The 19,248-nt window shown below is 49.8% G+C and overlaps 1 protein-coding gene across 1 annotated transcript in view; it reads left to right on the forward strand.

Moving 5' to 3' along the window:
- Window positions 1-1,477: 1,477 nt before the first annotated feature.
- Window positions 1,478-19,248, forward strand: part of PPARGC1B (PPARG coactivator 1 beta) — a 93,967-nt gene continuing 76,196 nt past the window's right edge. The window contains exon 1 of the mRNA XM_026658057.1: window positions 1,478-1,561. Within this exon, the coding sequence (XP_026513842.1) occupies window positions 1,478-1,561 (84 nt within the window). The remainder of the gene's footprint in view (window positions 1,562-19,248) is intronic.

The following is a 19,248-nucleotide window of genomic DNA, read 5'->3' on the forward strand; positions in this document are numbered from 1 at the left end:
CTTAGTAAATAGCTGGCCTTATCTCTTTGAATTGATTGTATTCTGTTTTCTGACCTGAAGCGGCATGTAACTAATGGACATTTTTATTCTTTTTTCTGCTTTTGTCCCATTTCTGTCTAACATATCGATTGAGAGAAGGTGAGGGGAGTTGCTTCTCTATCTGCCTGAGACCCTCAGGGCTCGGCTCAGACAGCTTTTGCAGTGAACTTTATGGAATAAGATAAACATAGAAAAGCATGATTGGAGAGCCATCCGTTTGCTGTCGCACCAAAATGCAGCGGTGAGGGGACAGCATTGCCTTACGTCATTGATGTGAGATTCAAACAAAGGGATTTGCTCATCCCTGGAGAGCTCTCTTTAACATTATTGGGGGGTATCATCAGTGTTATTCACAACCCGGCCAGGGCCCAAAGGTGTGACACAGACCCCGATGTCAGAGCAGCCCTACGAGGAGTTGGAAATTACATGAGTCAGGCCAGTGTCCTGCCCAGATGGTTTGATTTTGGGGCTGCCTTCCTCTCACCCCATGGGAAGTGTTTTGCCCCCTGCTCTGGCTGCCCAGGGAGAGCTGTTCTGAGTGTCCTCCACCCCAGAATCCCAAGGGCTCTGAGCTCTCAGTGGGAGCTATCCTGCGCCCCCCAGGGAAGAGCTCTGCCCTCTGCAATGAGAAACGCTCTCTTGCCTGGCTTCCACACAGGGCTTTGGCTCTGGTGGAATGCAGGGGTGTCCTAGCAGGGGAATGAGGAGCGAGGTGAGGCAGGGCCCTTCCTAAGGAAGGGGCAGATGGGAGGCGCTGTGGGGCTAAGTACCTGAATGGGGGATGCTCTCGGGGGTATGTGTGTGGGGCTGGCTCCTTCAGGGAGACTCTTGAGGAAGGGATGCCCCTTTGGGGGGGGTCCTCTCAGGGGAGGCTGTCGGGGGGGGGGGGGGCTGCCCCCGTGGGGAGGGCTCCCGGGGGGGGGACGGTCCTTTGGCTGAACAACTGGCAACCCTCCAGGATTGTCCTGGAGTCTCCAGGAATTAAAGATTAATCTTTAATTAAAGATGATATCACGTGATGAAACCTCCAGGAATAGGTCCAACCAAAACTGGGACCCGTACTTGGGGGAGGCGCTCTGTGGGGGGCTGCTCCTTGGGGCAGGCTTGGGGTGGGGTCCTGCCCCCTTGGGGACGCAGAGAACAGGGACAGGCCAGGAACCTCCGGACAGCGACCCCAAGAGGGCAGGACCCGGCCCCCTTCCCGGTCTCTGATGCGGCGGGAGGGGCCGTTCCCACAGGCGGGCCGGCTAAGATCCCCCCGTCCCCGCCCTGCCGCCAGTGCCGGCTCCTCCCCGCGCCAGGCCGGCTTCTGCAGCCGGCCGGGTCGTGGCTCCTCCCAGCAGAGCGGCCCGGCTCCGCCCCGCCGGCTTCCCGGCTCCGCGCTGCTCTAGGCTCGCCGCATGCTTGGTGCCGCCGCTGCCGGAGCCTGAGCTGGAAGATGGCGGAGCCGGCGCCAGACTGCAGCGCGCTGCTGGACGAGGAGCTCTCCTCCTTCGTGTTCAGCTATCTCACTGACAGCCAGGTACCGGGGCAGGGAGCCCGGCCCAGGCACCGGGGAGCCGCGGAGCAGGGAGCCCTGCACCCCGTGCACCGCGGGCAGGGAGCCCGGATCCCCCATGCACCGGGGAGCCCGGATCCCCCATGCACCGGGGAGCCCGGATCCCCCATGCACCGGGAACAGGGGAGCCGCGAGGTGCAGGGAGCCCGGGATCCCCCATGCACCGGGGGCAGGGAGCCCTGATCTCTATGCACCAGACAGAGGGAAATCTGGGGGCGCAGAAGCCCCTGCTCCCCCTCATGCACGGAGGACCGGGGAGTCGGGGGTTCAGAAACACCGGTTTCTCTATGTACCAAAGATGGGGCATTCCTGATTCCTCGCATACAGCAGAGAGGGCGAGAGAAGTCTGCGGGTGCAGGAAGCCCTGTCTCCCGCCCTACGCCAGGAAGGGGGAGCTTGGGGGTGCAGAGACTCGTGATCCCTCCATGCACCAGGCAGGCAGAGGGGAGTCCAGAGGGCTGCACGCTGCTGCTGCAGTCCCAGTGGGAGAAGCATGGGAGGCTGCAGCCGGCAGCCCTGACGGACGGGGGTGCGCGTGCAAAGCCCCCCGCGCAGCAGTGGGGGATCTGGCACCGGGGAGGCTGCTCCGCTGCGCTCTCAAGGAGGCTCGAGCCCTTGTTCGGGGGAAAGCTCGCTGCGCCCGAGCACTTTCAGCACCACTCACACGTGGACTCCTGGGTGCTTCTGCCAGACCTTCCCCATGCATAGCAGCCCGGCCGTGCTGCACACATGGGGGCGGGCGGGGGGGCGGGGGACGACGATCAAGGCACAAGGAGGGCCCTGCCAGGGCTCAATCAATCCGTCCTTGCAGGGTGTGTGTGACTGGGGGGAGCGTTGTGGGGGGGGGGCAGTCTGAGGAAGTGCAATTGTTGGGGGAGGGGGTAACAGCGCCGGGGGGTCCGGTTGTGGGAGGAAGTGATAGTGTGTGTGTGGAGGGGAATGCTGGGAAGGAACAGTCTAGTCGCAGTGGCTTTCGTGAGTAAAAACCTCACTTCTTCAGCTTATGCCCAAATAAATCTGTTAGTCTTTAAGGTGCCACCAGACTCCTTGTTGTTTTTGTAGATACAGACTAACACGGCTACCTCCTGATTCTAGTCGCAGTGGTTCTCAAACTTTTGCATTGGTGACCCCTTTCACACAGCAAGCCTCTGAATGTGACCCCCCCCTTATACATTAAAAACATGTTTTTTATATTTGCCACTATTATAAATGCTGCAGGTGAAGCGGAGTTTGGGGGGTGGAGGCTGACAGCTCGCGACCCCCGTGTAATAACCTCACAACCCCCAGAGTGGTCACGACGCCCAGTTTGAGAACCCCTGTGGATGCAGAGTTCCTTAAAGTTGTCAGGTTAATGTATCAATTCCTGCTCACCCCCCATCTTCCCAATGTGTTTCCTTTTTTCTTCTTTTTCTTCAGACAAGTTGGTGAAAGAAGGTGGGGGAGGAGGGGGGGTGAGAGGGGAATTGGTTGTTGCCTGGGTTGGCTTCTGCCATCCCAACAAACAGCCTGGCCTGAATGCTAGGGCTGGCATTTGGTAGATGGATTAAATGTTGTGTTGCCCCTGTTCGTTACTCCAGAGATATGGTGGTGATGGGGTTGTGTGGTGTGGGGGCAGATAAGAATTGGACTGTGCAGATGAGTCATGTCGTGTGTCCGTTACATGTATGCAGGCTGAGATCTCGGGGATGGAGTGAGAGGGGTCTTACTGTTACAAATAAGCGACTTAAAAATCTGGATCAGCTCCTTTTTGGACGGAGCTGGATATTAAAATCAGATTAAGTCTCCTTGGCAGCTTCTGCATGATCACGAGAGGGTGCCTGCTAGATATATCAGAGGGCTGCATGCTTTTCCATTTTGGGGGGTGGCGGAAAGGGGCTAAACAATAAACTCTGCAATAGCTGAAACCGTGACTGATCTGGAGCACGACCACACATTTTGCAGCCAGATTTATGTGCCCAGAGCCTGTTGCAAATGTAAAGAGTTTTCGATAGTTATTTATTCCCCCCCCCCCCAACACACCCTCAGGCTCATAACCACAGATTACAAAACAGCTTTGATTGTGGATCTGCCACATAAATGTTAGCCCTTCTTCTCTCACTGGTTTATTTGTTTTGACTGCAGGAGCTGGGGAAGAACTGCTGTTTGGATTCATAACAAATAATAGTTGAAGACTTAGTAAATCTCATTTGCCCCAGGTGCATGTGCCAGACAGAACTAGGCAGGTCTTGCCACAAGCTAGATTGATGTGGTCTCTGTGCCTCCTGGAGCAGACACCAGCACTGGAGATTTCCAGTTTAGCATGGGACATGGGCAGTGGGTATGTGTGTGTGGCAACTTTCATTATTAACTGCAAGCTGCTGACAGTTTGATTACAGATGAAGGGTCAGAAAAGGTGAGAAGTGGGGAGAGGACATTTTATAAACAGAGTTTGTATTTTCTGGTTGGAAGGATTTATTATTACCAGAGGAATTAGTGATGAGGAAACATGGGAGAATATGAGATTGTATAGATAGATGTCATTCTACAAAAACAAAGTATTTCAGAAAGGTTACAATCTGTAAAAGTCTGGTTGCTCTCTATGCAGGTGAAAGGTCTTGGGAATGATACCCAGTAATAAAATGCATCTTTTCTGCATGTTTAACATGAAATAAATAATTATATTATATGCTGTGCATGCACTTTGACAGCTGAAGATTTTACATTTTAAATTCCAATCTAAAAATGTTATTCCAATAAGGATCTTCCCCCCCCCCTTCTTTTTTATATCCCGATCCAGACATTTTTGAGAGTTTGTATGTTTGCTGCAACACCACCCTATCATGAACATTTTCTGCAAAGTTTGGAACTGTGAAATGGCCTGTGATGAAATAAGACTGTTTTTTCCATGACATTTCTTGAAATAATATTTGCTGAGTTTGCATCTCTCTCTCACATTTTTTTATATATATATATATACACACAGTAGTTTAGTAGTAGCACTATGTACATACATAGTGTTATAGCTGTCATCTGTTGTGTGTGTAATGTTAGCAGCAGCAGCAAATAGATCTTTGCAGACTGCGCAGGTTTCCTCAGATGTGTTATGCAGTCTGTGTTGGTATGTATGGAAGGTGCTTTTGTTAATTTCATTTCACTTCTCTCCCCCACATGTATAGAAGGGTTAAAGTCCAAGCATGTGATTTGTATGCATTTGTTTGAGAAATGATTGAAGTTGTAAGTGTGTATTGTGCTTGTACCTTAACCTCTGATGAAACTGCAGTGAAGGCTCCAGTCACATGCTTTGCTTATAACTATAAACGGGAGGCGGTTCCTAGGCTCGCCTCTGACGTCTCTCCCCATTACTACTGTACTAGCCTGTGCTTACAACTGGCTTACTGAGTTCTCAATGAAGCCTGAAAGCTGCTCCTGCAAAGTCCCCAGTGTTCTAGCACAGGATCAGATTATCCAAAGAGGCTAAAATGTCAGGAGGCCATGAGATCATGAATATTATCCCTTTCCTTCATGGAAATCCTGAAGGACTCCAGCTCTCCTCCATCATCCTCCCTTTTCCTTTCTTTTGCAGCAGTATTGCAGAAATTCACAGCAAGGTGCTCAAAAGCAGTAGGTGATTAGTGGCCCAGCCCAGCTAAACAGACAAAATCCCTGAGAGGCGCAGTGGAAGTTTAACATGGTTATTTGCATCAGTCTCTTAATTATTCAGGATTGCACTGAGGGTGCATGCTAACCTCTATTTACATTTGGAAGGCAATGATGATTCTCATGATAACTGCATTGCTACTGAAAGAGAATAAAGGGTTTTCTTTTTATGTTTTACTTTTCTTACCAAAATGGGCTTATTTTGCAAGTGACCTGAAATGTATGATTTATAGGCCAATTTAATGCATTCTGTGCTGCTCTTGTCATCTTAAAAAGATAAAGACAATTGCAGCTAATTTGTCGAGGGTATCAAGTGTTGGAAGGGACCAGGCATAGTGGACGCTACCAACGATACCAGTTGGGTTATGGAATCTTTTCTGATTCTCTGGAATAACGAGGCTCAGTCTGACTTTTCCATTTTTGACTTGTTTAAAAATCAGCACAGGAAAAAATAACACAGGCTGCTGCCTGGAGACGTTTAAAGATCACATGGACTGAAATACATTATTTCCTATTTAGCTTCTCTGCACCTTGTTAACAGCTTAATTCTTTAATGAGTGCATAAGCACTTTGAGGTCCTCAGTTGAAAAGCATATAGCAAGTTAATTATTATTGTTAATCATTAAGCAGTTTGCTCTTCTCCTCTAGATCAGTGCGAAACTCCAGCTATTTCTCATAGCTCGAACCCATGTTCTATTTCTTATGTGCTCTTCTTCTCAGTCTTGCTCAACAGCTGTTTATCAAAGCTTTTTGTCTTGAGGCCTGGAGTAATTAGGCCAAGCCAAAGATGACCCTTCTTTGCACCTGTGTCAAGCATACCTTTTGTTGGACTGCATGCAGGTATGTTCCCTTGTAGTGCGAGTCAGTGAAAAGAGGTGGGAAGAAGGGTCTGAGAATAGTAGCCATGTACAAGTCTAGAGAAGTGTTGCGATTATTACTGAATCTGAGTTTATCGAAGAGCAGACTGATCCATCCAAAGCAGAATACAGACATTTTGGTGAGGTGGCCACTGCTCGGAGTTGCAGCAACAGCTTATGTCACAGCGCTGATTGTGAAAAATCCAGAGTACAGCTTGCTGCTGAATTTGTCATTTTCAGTGATGAGATACTAACTGCTAGGAGCAGAGGCAGAGAATTCCCACTGGCAACTCGGGTGGGCGTGCTGGAGACTGGTCCCTTTTCAGAACCTATGCGCAGATCAGCCCATTTTCAAGCATTGCATTTCTGGCAGTTTGCCCCTGTGTTTACTATCCATAGTAGGAATCCACTGGTTGCATCCTGATGTGGGTTTGGGGTTTTGTCTGTGTTGTACCAGCACATTCCTCTCCTTGTTTCATCCTGTGATTCAAAGTCATCTGCCCCACAGGTGAATAATTAAGGTCTTAACCTGCTGTTTCTAGCAAAGGGAGCTTCTATCCCACATCATAGGTGCTGGAACTAGGAGTGCTGGGGGTGCTGCCACACCCTCTTGCTTGAAGTGGTTTCCATTATATACAGGGTTTACGGTTTGGTTCAATGGTTCTCATCAGCACCCCCACTATAAAAATTGTTCCAGCACGCCTGCCCACATTAACCTTTCCAGTGTCAAAAGCCTCTTTATAGTAAGAAATTCTACTTTCTCTAGGGTCTCGTTCGACAACCTGACAGGGTGTAAAAATGCACTGACACCATTCCCCCCCCCCATATCTCTCCACTCTCCCAGCTGATTTCCAAAAGAACCTCTTCTTCTTCCCCTTAAGGAGACTGTCTTTAAACCGCTGAGCCTCAAACCTGACATTGGTGTGTTGTTGAGTTGCATGATAGCACTGTAAAGCATAGTCTCTGCCATGCACATGTTCCCCTTTCCTTGGCCCAATGGGTGACTCCTCCTATTTTGAGCTAATTGGAGGGTTAGGCTGGAAGCGAGTTGCTGTGCTTTTTATGTGACTGTTCTACTGTCTAGCAGACATCCAGCTTTTGTGTTCCTCACAATGGAAGACACTGAGGTTTCATACATTGCCCTTTGGTTTCCTTCAGTTAAATTAGGGATTGGCCCAAGAGCATTCTGTCCTGTGGCAGTTCGGCATTCGCGTTCCAGGCTAGCAGAGACAGAAGGCAGGGAAGGAGCATTCCATGACACTTAACGGTGACCTACTTCTGGCCAACACACAGACTAGGATTAATGAGCTCACCAGTGAGCAGGATTCACCCCACCTTGGCTGGAGGGAGGGTGGCTCTGACATGAGGGCGAAATGGGGAAATTGCAGAAGACCCTGATCTTCAGCAGGACCTCTAGAGTGTATTCTTTCTGCTTCACTCAGTAAACCAGAATAGATGCTCATTCGGCTTTCCCCTCTGCCCTGGACGAGTCTTCAATGAACGTAAAGAACTGAAACTAACTCAGAGTCCCATGGTTCTTCGGAAAGCAGGGGGCAGAGTGCAGGAGCTCGGATGGGAGTGTTTGTGTGCAAAGTGCCACTGAGGTGAAACTTGCATTTTCACCACAGTACCACTTTCAGGTTGTCAATTTAGTGCCAGATTGATAGCCCTGGAGGCCGAATCCCTCTGTTCATCATAGAGCAGGTACAGCAGCAGGGCACACGTACCCTGGAAGAACTGCCATTAGGGTTGAGACCATAGCTCGTGCAGTTCTTGGCTTCTCTGTGAGACTGCCAACCAAGGAGCCAGATGTGATGAGATATGGATGCCTGTCTACAGAAATCCACCAGACTCCTTTCGTATGTTCCACAGAACAAGCCTCTGTTGGTAAATGCTTTTGGTCAGAGGAATCCACTTTTCAGCTTCCGCTTCCATGGCATAGCTGCGCTCCATGGCAACACTGTAAGGCTTATGTTTTTCGTGATGGTTTGGCAGAATAAAGTGATTTAACAGAGAGATGGCTTCTAAACCCTGCGAACTGCAGATTGATCAGTGAGCCAGCTTTGGAGCTGGCTTTTTGAACAGCATAGCTGTCTATGGCACACAACCCTGGCAACACAACACATTTCTCCTTGGCCACAGAGTACTCAATGGAACGTGTGATGCCTGTTCCACAGGGTTGTGTTTTGGATGGCGCGCTGCTGCTGGTATTGGGGAGAAGGTCCCTAAAATGGTGTCTGGTGAACCAGGTTCTGTGGTCTCAGCAACCATATCGCAAATGGTGTTATAGTCACCACACTTTTCCTTGCAAGTTTAAATGAATAGGAAGGACATTCCCCATCTCCTCGCCCAGGCTGCATGTTAGACAAATACCAGGTTGTAGAGACTTAGAAGAGAGAGAGATTTTAAAAAAATTGCTGAAGTTGTAGTGATAAAGAGCACTGACAGGCTAAAGTTAAAGGCCAAATCATCAACTGGTGTAAATTGGCCTAGTTTCATTGAAGTTGTGCCCTTAGCACCACCTGCGGATGTGACGCCAGACATTTCCTGAGCTTGTTACGATGTACTGGTAGGTTGGTTTGCTGTTCCACATTTCTCTCAGCCTGGACTATGAAAGGACACAAATTACTATTTGTTTATTGTTTGTGTTGCGGTAGCATCCAGGATGTGGCAGGCATTTTACGCACGTACTCCCACCCCTATATCTATATCATCTTGTCCTGCAAGTGCTTATGGTCTTGTCGGCTCCGCTCTTGCTCCTTGTCCATTTCACTTTGGGGCTTTCATGCGCCACGTTACAATGATTTTAAAAACAGCAGCTTATTTACCTTAGGGTTGAAAAAGGGAAATCAAACCCTGCAAACATTCCTGTTGGCCTTAGTTTCTGTAGAAGCTAAACAGGGTCAGGGCTTCCCCCCAACTCTCCTGTGCTTGCTTCAGAATACCAGCATGTATGCAAGCAGCTGTGGGAGCATGAACTGGTATGCTGGGTGGACCATCACCTTCCACTGTGGCTAGCACTTGGTTAGTGTTTAGCCTGGCTCCTGGGTGGTAGTGCTAGGGTGCGGCTTGGCAGTGCTTCATTTATCCTCTCCCTGTTCTTTCCCCCTTGTCCCAAGACGGGGCAGAAGTTTGCCGTTAACCCCTCTTTTGTGCTTTCCACCTTCAAAATGCTTTGGCATTATAACCCAAGTGGCAGATCACTGCTTTGTGTGGGGGCGGTGGCAAGTCCACGTCTGAGGTATGGAGTGAATGAAGGAGCAGTAAGAGACAGGGACTGCTGGCGCATCTCAGCAGCTCTTTGTATCCCTTTCTGTGTCTCCGGATTCCCCTCCCAGGCAGTGAGAGCCAGAATCTTTCCCAGCCTTGGGAAGGGAAGCTAGAGTGGTTGAACATGACGCAAATTTCCCTTCACACGTTGTGGAACAAGAGGCCCCTTGCTATTGCTGTGTGGAGCAGCAGGGAGGTAGAGTCGTCCCAGATGGCTGTGACTTCTCATCTCCCATCATAATGTAAGTGGGAGAGATGCTGGGGCATTGGGAACACTGATGTGATGCTTCCCCTGTGTTCCTCCTGGGACCCAACGACACATTCTTTACACAGCTGTTTTCCTTTGCTGCTGAGGGGAGCAATAAAAGGCAGCTTAGGATGAAAGCAGTGCCTCCAGCTCTTGCAATAAAATCATTGTGGGGAATTATATTTTGATTAGACGGACTTGCTAAATTCTCTCTCTGTCTTGCTCCTAAGCTGTGAACTTGCTCCCAGCAGCAGTACTGAGCATGCTGGAAGAAAAAGCCCCATTCTGGTGAGACAGCCCTTGCTGGTCAGACAGCTCAGTTCTTGTTCCAGTTTGTGGAGTTCATTGCTGCTGCAGCTTCCACATATGTTATTCAGAAAGAGCTGCAAGTAACCTATTCATCCCAGGCAGGGTGGCCAGGCATTCACCAGGCTAAGAGCCACCTTCACCTCCCCTGAGGAGCCCAAGTTTCCCTGCAGTTCAAGGGCAAGGAAATCCTGAAGCTGACAGGACTCTCCAGGGGACCAGAATACCCCTCGCCAAGCCGCAGGATCCTGTGTGTATGAAGCTGGTGTGGTCAGAGCAGTGTGCAGAGGAACACCATTGCTGAGATACATGCACACACCAGGAAGCCTATCACCATCTAATCAGGTTTCTTTTCAATCCCTATACGGTGGAGTTTGCAAGTTGTCTGAGCATAACCTCCTGCTGCCCTGAGTCTGGGCCTGTTTCTGCTTTCACTTCTTCTGGCGTAAATGAGGCATAACTCCACTAAAGTCAATGGAGCTACACGGGTTAAGTGAGCTCAGGATCAGACCCTCCGTGAGTTGCTGTTGGGAAGAGGAAGTGTTGCTTGCTGTCGTTGCAGCTGGGCGGTTTTTTTAACCTAGTTGAGTGCTTGGTGGTAGAAATTAGCTGTCATGTTTGCATTATGAAAGTGAAAATGTAGCACTGAAACGTTGCAATAGATGTTGCAGAGGCAGGATGCCACAGTGACTGCGCTGTTTGCATGCACAGGAGAGAATATCCAGGCCAGTATAATTGTCCATTACTGAACCAGCTGGATTGATTTAGAGCAAACAGTGATTATGATTTCATCTAGTGTGGTTGTTACGTATACAGTAAGGTAACAGTAATAATCAGGCTATATGGTATCCAACCCCCATGACGCCCACTGAAGGCAAATGCCAAGGGAGCCTGGGTTTTACATCGCCTCAGAAAGATAGTGCTTCTCCTAGGATCAAGAAAGAGCATTTCAAGATGGACCCTGTAAACTCAGTAGGCTGCCTCTTTATTGAAGACAGCACTGCAATTTGCTCCATGTTATGCAAAGGAGATGTGGTCCTTTGGCTTTGGGCAAGTTGCCAGTGGAACCCTAACTTGGGCAATGTGAGCGTCCTAAGTACATGCATCAGCAGAGCACTGGAAAATGTGCCATCTCCTTAAGGCAATGCTGTTACCCTTCAACTAGGAAACCCACTACTGAGAGCAACATCTTTAGCCCTGGTTAATCATTTCAGTCTCAGTGCCCTGGCTGGCCATCCTGGTGCCCATCACCACTTCCTCAGGGGACTCTCAGGCCACATCCACAGCAGGGAAGAGGGATTGCATACTGACTTGTGCTCTACCAGCTGACAGAGCCCTTTCCTGCTGCATGAATGCTCTTCACCAGGCATCCAGTGAGGCTTCGGTGAACTTTGTTCCAGTGTGTTCTCCCTGTTCCCTGAATTCTTGGGAATTGAACAGGCTGGACACTAACAGGCTGGGTTCTCCTTGTTTAAAGAGGGTGGATGTGACTTTCATAATCCTTTGCTTTTAAGCTGATTAAGCTTTGCATTGAATTTCCTGTTAAATTTACTTTAAAAATGTATTGGCCACTCATGAACCATTGGCCCCCTTGAAACTATAGCTAGTTAGCTGCCTTCCTTTCCCAACCATCCTAGAGCTGACTAAGGGACCGCTCTAACAATTCCCTCCGATGGAGCTTTGTGTCATGCAAGAGGGATATGATCAAGCGGCCTACAGTTCAAATTAGGCCCAACATCTAGACCAGGGATCGGCAACCTTTGGCACGCGGCCCGCCAGGGTAAGCACCCTGGTGGGCTGGGCCGGTTTGTTTACCTGCCACGTCCATAGTTTCAGCTGATCGCAGCTCCCACTCTCCGCGGTTCGCCGCTACAGGCCAATGGGGGCTGCGGGAAGCGGCGCAGGCCGAGGGATCAACATCACCCTGACCTAGAGGAATCTCATCTAGGGCTCAATGGGGAGTTCAATCAGCATGGCGTTCTGTCCTCAAACTGCCAGTCTTGTGATTTGCTCTCTGCCTACGAGGTCCTAGACCAGGGGTCGGCAACCTTTTAGAAGCGGTGTGTCGAGTCTTCATTTATTCACTTTAATTTAAGGTTTCGCGTGCCGGTAATACATTTTAACGTTTTTTAGAAGGTCTCTCTCTATAAGTCTATATATAATATAACTAAACTACTGTTGTATGTAAAGTAAACAAGGTTTTCAAAATGTTTAAAAAGCTTCATTTAAAATTAAATTAAAATGCTGATCGGCTTGCTCAGTCGGCTGCCAGCCTGGGGTTCCGTTCACCTAGGCCGGCAGCGGGCTGAGCGGGGCCTGTGGCCAGAACCCTGGCTGGCAAGGGGCCGGCAGCCAGAACCCCAGGTTGGCAGTGGGCTGAGCGGGGCCGGTGGCTGGGACCCCAGCTGGCAAGGGGCCGGCAGCCAGAACCCCAGGCCGGAAGCCAGAACCCCAGACCGGCAGTGGGCTGAGTGGGGCCGGGGGCCGGGACCCCAGACCGGCGGCAGGCTGAGCAGGGCCGGAACCCCAAACCAGCAGTGGGCCGAGCGGCTCAGCCCGCTGCTGGTCTGGGGTTCCATCGGCTGGTTCCTGCCAGCCAGCGTCCCGGCTGCCGGCCCCGCTCAGCCCGCTGCTGGTCTGGGGTTCTGGCTGCCGGCCCCTTGCCAGCTGGGGTCCCAGCCGCTGGCCCCGCTCAGCCCGCTGCCAACCTGGTGCTCAGGGTGGGGGGTGGGGATGTGGGGAGTGCAAGAGTCAGGGCATGGGGTGTGGGGGGGCTGGGGATGTGTGGGGAGTGCAGGAGTCCGGGCAGGGGTGTGTGGGGGGGCTGGGTATGTGTGGAGGGTGCAGGAATCAGGGATGGGGTCGTGGGGGGGATGCAGGGGACTGGGGTGCAAGAGGGGTTCAGGGGTCAGGGCAGAGGGCTGAGGGGGGTGGGCTGGGATCGGGGGGTGCTCCCAGCCCCCTGCCCCCTGAGCAGCTCACGGCAGGGGGCTGGAGGGATACGTCCCGCTCCTACCCCCCTTCCCTCTGCCTCTTCTCCGCCTCCTTACCGGTCTGAGCAGCGAGGGCGCTGGGGCTGCTCTTCTCCCCTCCCTTGCAAGGGTCATCGGCGGCAGGGAGGGAGAGGAGGCGGGGCTCGACGCAGCACGCTGGGGGAAGAGGCAGGGGAGGGGGAAGCTTGGCTGCCGGCGGAGCCTGCCCTACAGCAGCAGCTGGCAGGACCAAGCTTGCTTCTGCCCCCTGCCCCCGCCAGAGAGAGCAGTAGGCGGGGGGCAGAGAAGAGTGGGCTGGGTCGGGCAGGATTTTTAATGGCACGCTGCTGCCTGCCGGGGTCCGGCTCAGCCTGCTTCCGGGGTTCGGCAGCGGGCTGAGCGGGACCCCGGCAGGCAGCAGCGTGCCATTAAAAATCGGCACGCGTGCCATAGGTTGCCAACCTCTGTCCTAGACTGAAACCCACTAAACTGAGAAGACATCATGTCTAGGTTAGAACAAAAGATTGGGAGCTTGGAGGCCTGGATCCTGTTCCCCTCTCTGCTACTAGCTTGCTGTGATCAATGGAAGATCATCTGAAACCACCATGTTATAATATATGCATGTATTTACTTTTGTGGAGGATACTATTGGCCACACTTTCAAAAGAGCCCATATTCCCCATTGGCACCTAAATGAGATGGGAAGATGTTCAGAGGTACTCAGCATCCAGAATCGGAGTACTGAGCTCTTTTGAAAATCATAGGAACACAGAATCATAATCCTGGGACTGGAAGGGACCCCGAGAGGTCATCTAGTCCGGTCCCCTGAATCATGGCTGGACTAAATATTGTCTAGACCATCCCTGACAGGTGTTTGTCTAACCTGCTCTTAAAAATCTCCAATGATGGAGACTCCACAACCTCCCTAGGCAATTTATTCCAGTGCTTAACCACCCTGACAGTTAAAAAGCTTTTCCTAATGCCCAACCTAAACCTCCCTTGCTGCAATTTAAGCCCATTGCTTCTTGTCCTATCCTCCGAGGTTAAGGAGAACAATTTCTCCCACCTCCTTGTAACAACCTTTTATGTACTTGAAAACTGTTATCATGTCCCCTCTCAGTCATCTTTTCTCCAAACGAAACAAATCCAATTTTTTCAATCTTCCCTCATAGGTCATATTTTCTACAACTTTTCATAATTTTTGTTGCTCTTCTCTGGACTTTCTTGTATTTGTCCACATCTTTCCTGAAATGTGGCGCCCAGCACTGGACACAATACTCCAGAGGCCTAATCAGCGTGGAGTAGAGCAGAAGAATGCCTTCTTGTGTCTTGCTTTCAACACTCCTGCTAATACATCCCAGAATGATGTTTGCTTTTTTTGCAACAGCGTTACACTGTTGACTCATATTTAGCTTGTGATCCACTATGACCCCCAGATCCCTTTCTGCAGTACTCTTTCCTAAGCAGTCATTTCCCATTTTGTATGTGTGCAACTGATGGTTCCTTCCTAAGTGGAGTATTTTGCATTTGTCCTTATTGATTTTCATCCTATTAACGTCACACCATTTCTCCAGTTTGTCCAGATCATTTTGAATTATAATCCTATCCTCCAAAGCACTTGCAACCCCTCCCAGCTTGGTATCGTCCGCAAACTTTATAAGTGTACTCTCTATGCCTTTATTTAAATCATTGTTGAAGATATTGAACGGAACCGGACCCAGAACTGATCCCTGTGGGAACCCCACTCGTTATGTCCTTCCAGCATGACTGTGAACCACTGATAACTACTCTCTGGGAATGGTTTTCCAACCAGTTATGCACCCACCTTATAGTAGCTCCATCTAGGTTGTATTTCCCTAGTTTGTTTGAGTAGATCATGCGAGACAGTATCAGAAGCCTTATTAAAGTCAAGATATACCACATCTACTCCTTCCCCACAATCTAAAAGGCTTGTTACCCTGTCAGAGAAAGCTATTATGTTGGGTTTGACACGATTTGTTCTTGAGAAATCCATGCTGACTGTTATTTATCAGCTTATTATCTTCTAGGTGTTTCCAAATTGATTGTTTAATTATTTGCTCCATTGTCTTTCCTTATACTGAAGTTAAGCTTGCTGGTCTGTAATTTCTGGGCAGTTTGTTGGAGATGTGTAAAGGGGAGCTGGGCTCTTTTGAAAAATTGGGTCCTATGTTATTTCCATGCTTTGGGATTATTCTCATTGCTATTACCAGCAACAACCAGCATCCTAAGTGGGGGCAGCAGATAAAAAACTGCCTTAAAGGGTGAATTGCAGATTTATTTTTCAAATATCTAAATATAATTTGAGGCAAGAGTGCAAGTTTGGCCAACTGTTTTATTAATATTCTGTATGTCAGAGGGGATGCAATAATCGTATTCAGAAATACACAAGGCAAAACTGTGCTGTAGGACTGAATAACTTCACTTCCCTGCACTTCTGCAAGTTCTGTGCTTCAGCAGGGCTCTAATGGGAACTGTGGCTGTGACATCTCGGGATGATGAATTCCAGGGCATCAGAGCGAAGCCAGCAGGCGTGACATTTGGGGGTGGAAAGGGAAACAGTAGTGAAGGCGAATGCCCTTTGTTGCCCTGGTATTTGTGGCACTGAGCTCATTAAAAATACATTTAGCTCATTTAATGAAAAAATGTGCAGTTTGCCCTTTAAGACTATGGGATGGAAAGAGTCTTGACGCGTGTGATTTCTATTAGAGATGGCTTCGTAACATCTTGTTTGTGGCCATTGCTTTACTGCACCACTTGGCTGAATTAGTTGAGTGGCCAGTGGAAAGAACTGGAATCCACTGTGAGAAATATCAGATAGGCAGGTCTATGGGAGCATCTGGAGTTCCAGTCCTACCCAGTTCCTTGAGTCTCGGTCACGCCGTCTGGAAGGAGAGCATAAAACTGGACGCAGCCTACGAGCTGAACTTTCCTGAGGAAATAGATTGAACTCTGGTCTCTTCTGCCAGCTGGGCCATTAGGGTGGCCTGCAAACTCCATTCTTATTTCAGGTTAACAAGTCTATATGCACCCCACATGCAGCTCCTGAGACACATACTTGAGCCAAATTCTGCCCTCAGATGCACATGGAAAGCTCCTGTTGTCTTCAGTGGGAGCAACAAACAAGAACCCGAGCGCAGGATTTGGCTCCATGTGTAGGTCATGTTGTGCAATCATCTCCCCAAATTGCACTGTGATATGCAGTTTCTCTCTTACATTATCTGGGGATTCTGCTATAGCAACATGCAGATGTAAAATCCTTTTGAAGTGTGAACCAAATGTCAGTGGAAAGAGAACTCCCCGTAGATGTGTAGTGTGGTCCCCGATTTAACCTGTGATCTCTCTGATCTGATTTACGACTAGGCTGGGCATCATGATTATATGGTCTGACCCTTCCTCTGGTGGGCTCCTCCATTTGTGTATATCTGTATTGCTGTCCTAGGAACATTGGATATGATGAACACTGTGTGCTGCATGAGTCTCTGTACCCATCTATTTATAACTGTATAGACAGAGACACCCACACATGCCCCCTCCTTTTCAGAGCTGATATTCAAACCCAGGCATCCCTGACTTAGGCTCTGTCGCTCAGCTGAGCTGTTTGAAGTGCTAACTGATCTGACTTGTGATCCAGTCTCTGACTGGAACATGCATAGGATGTGGCTGCTGTATCTTTTCCACAGGGATGTGGAAGGTCCCTCAGCTACTTGACTTGTTATGCTCAGTGAATTTCTTATTGTTTCCTTTTCAAGGCATGCCTTACTAAAGGAAAAAATATGCCCAGAATTCTGCTGCTGGATGGCTTGCCGACCCTCAGAGGAGCTGAAGTGCATACATGGCATTGCCCACAGCACATGCTTCCCGAGCACTGGGCTTCTGCTGTTTGTATCCAGACTCATTGTTTTTCATCGCTAGCAAATGATTTACATTAGACATTCCCATGTTTAGTTTTTGGCGTCAGCAGTGCCAGTTAGCCCTATGTCTCTGGACCCAGGAATGGTGCTGACAGCTGCTGTCATGCATGTGTGTGTACAGAATGGCTGAAGGCTTAGAGAGAATACTGATCTGAAGTTCTACCATGGGAAAGGCTGCCTGTGCTGCTTTCACTCAATCTCCGGGCACCAACCCATTCCCAGTGGACCAGGAATAAAGAGCTGCTGTGCCAGTGAGCTTCCTGCCTGTTGAATCCACTGTCCGAGGGAGAGGCCTACCCAGAGCATGAGTTTTGGAGTCAGTGTGATGCCCCACATGGTCAGCTTGTGTTGTGACTTGGTCTAAAGAGTACGTGTGTGGCAGATATGCCATACGCCATATAAAAGTGCAGTGTGTTACCTTTTGTTTAGATCCACATCTCTGCTTGTGTGCGCGCTCCTTTAGCAATGCAAGATATGGACTGTAATAGACATCGGCCAAGGCTCTGCTGTCTTCTCCACTACCTACCTGTCCATCTGTTTGTCTGTCTTGGCACAGAGGCAGAGAAAGCAATGACTGCAATGCATTAAATGAGGTATTATGCTGTAGTGTCGGGATCCATCATGCGTGTAATGTAATAAATAGGGTCATAAGCCTTTTACGAAGTCTATTTCCACTCTTGAATCCAGGATTTAATGCATGGCTGCTTAGAGAGGCTGAGGATTTCAGTGGTCAGCAGGGCTAATTGCAATGCTGTAGTAAAAGGGAAGACTGCAGAATACCGCACATGCAAGAAAACCGCTCCGGCAAAAGGACTTAACGAAGGGTACTAACTGGCTGCGTGATCTTCCAAACAAACAGGCACAAGTACAGTGTTACCAGTGTTTTGGGAAAACAGTGGAGAGGGTTGTACGGGAGAGAAGGGGCCTGTCGAAATTGCCGCTCAGCTGGGTTCAGGTGACTTTGCAGGCTCTGTGGGGGCCTGTGCCAATTTCCTGAGTCATGTGCTGAGAGCGGAATGTAGTGCATTTGATTTCCCCTGTCCTCCGGCACACATGTCTCTGAATATCAATTGGATACAGCATTGCTGGGATTCTTGACCTTAGGTTTCCAGGAGAACCTGATCGCCTCCTAGGGAGCTCTTCAGTGGCTGATGATGGCAAAAATCAGGGTCTCATGGAAGCTCCCTACACCCAGAAACATGCAGGGACCTTCTGCTCCACTCAGCCACATACCCCACATCCTTTTTTCTGGAAAAGGTGCTGGTTGGGTAGCCCTAGAGACCAAAGGCCTGCATTTATCTAGGGAGGAGGCCCAGCCTGGGCTATGTAGGTGCCTCATGAATGTCCCTCAGCCCAACCTAGATGGGCTTCTCTAGATTCGCAATGGCCCTTCCAGTTCTTAGGCTTCCTGCGGAGCCTGTCTGCATAAAGGCCAGTTAGTGCCCGGCATGAAGTGAACTCCTATGTGAGTGCTCAGACACCATGGTGCAGAAAAGGGAACTAGACAGAGAGACACTAAGAACTGAACTGAAACCCACTGACTCATTGCTCAGATATCATCATCATTGTTGTTATCTAGACAGGGATGACAGTGTTCTGGGTGACATGGTCCCTGCCTTGAGGAGCTCATTGTTTAAGCGGGCATCACACAAATGCAGGAACGAGGTGGATGAGCAGTGCCATGCACCAAGCGTCTGATTAGCTCCATGGTGTTGTCAATGGGGGCACTGCCATGGCTTTCCTGAGAATTGGGCTGGGGACATGCGGCTTGTTGGAAGAGGAACTGGCCGGAGTTTTTACACAGAACTATGTGAAGCCCTGGAAGTGGCTTAAATCCTTGGTGATAGGGTGTGGCTGTGCCTGGTGTGGAGCAGTAGAGCCATGTGACTATGCTGTCTCTACTTAGGGGCCCTTCCCGGAGGGCCTTGGGGCAGGGCAGAGAGATGTTCCTCCCCCAGCAGGGGCATGGTGCTCACCTTGTTCAGCAGAGAAGCAGAGCTGCCATTGAGTATGTTAATTTACACTAGATAGTGCCCAGACTTTGCCACATCGCCGACTCGCCAGGAGTTGGTGGGCTGTACTAGTCAGCATAAATTGGAACAAATGGTAGCCACTCTCAGACTCACTAAGGAGGTATGGTCCATGGGTGCGGCAGGTCCCAGCGTGCAGCGCAGCAAGGCTGTTTGGAGTGTTGCATGCTGGGGGATCACCTATGCAGCCTACACTTTGGCACCTCCCTTCGTTAGAGAGTAGTTGAGGTAGGGGGACTGGCGCAGCGGGGTCCCTCACTCGCAGGGGAGTTGCCTGCCAGCAGAGCTGTTGGAGCATCCTCACTCTTTCTGAGAGTTTTATCCATCTGAGCAGTTCCCAGTGGAGGGTAACTGATGGCAGTAGGTAGCTCCGTGGAGCTAGCTTAGTATGCGGCCAACTG

Source organism: Terrapene carolina, unplaced genomic scaffold, assembly GCF_002925995.2.
Source record: "Terrapene carolina triunguis isolate 2854851 unplaced genomic scaffold, T_m_triunguis-2.0 Scaffold395, whole genome shotgun sequence".
Classification (NCBI taxonomy): domain Eukaryota; kingdom Metazoa; phylum Chordata; order Testudines; family Emydidae; genus Terrapene; species Terrapene triunguis.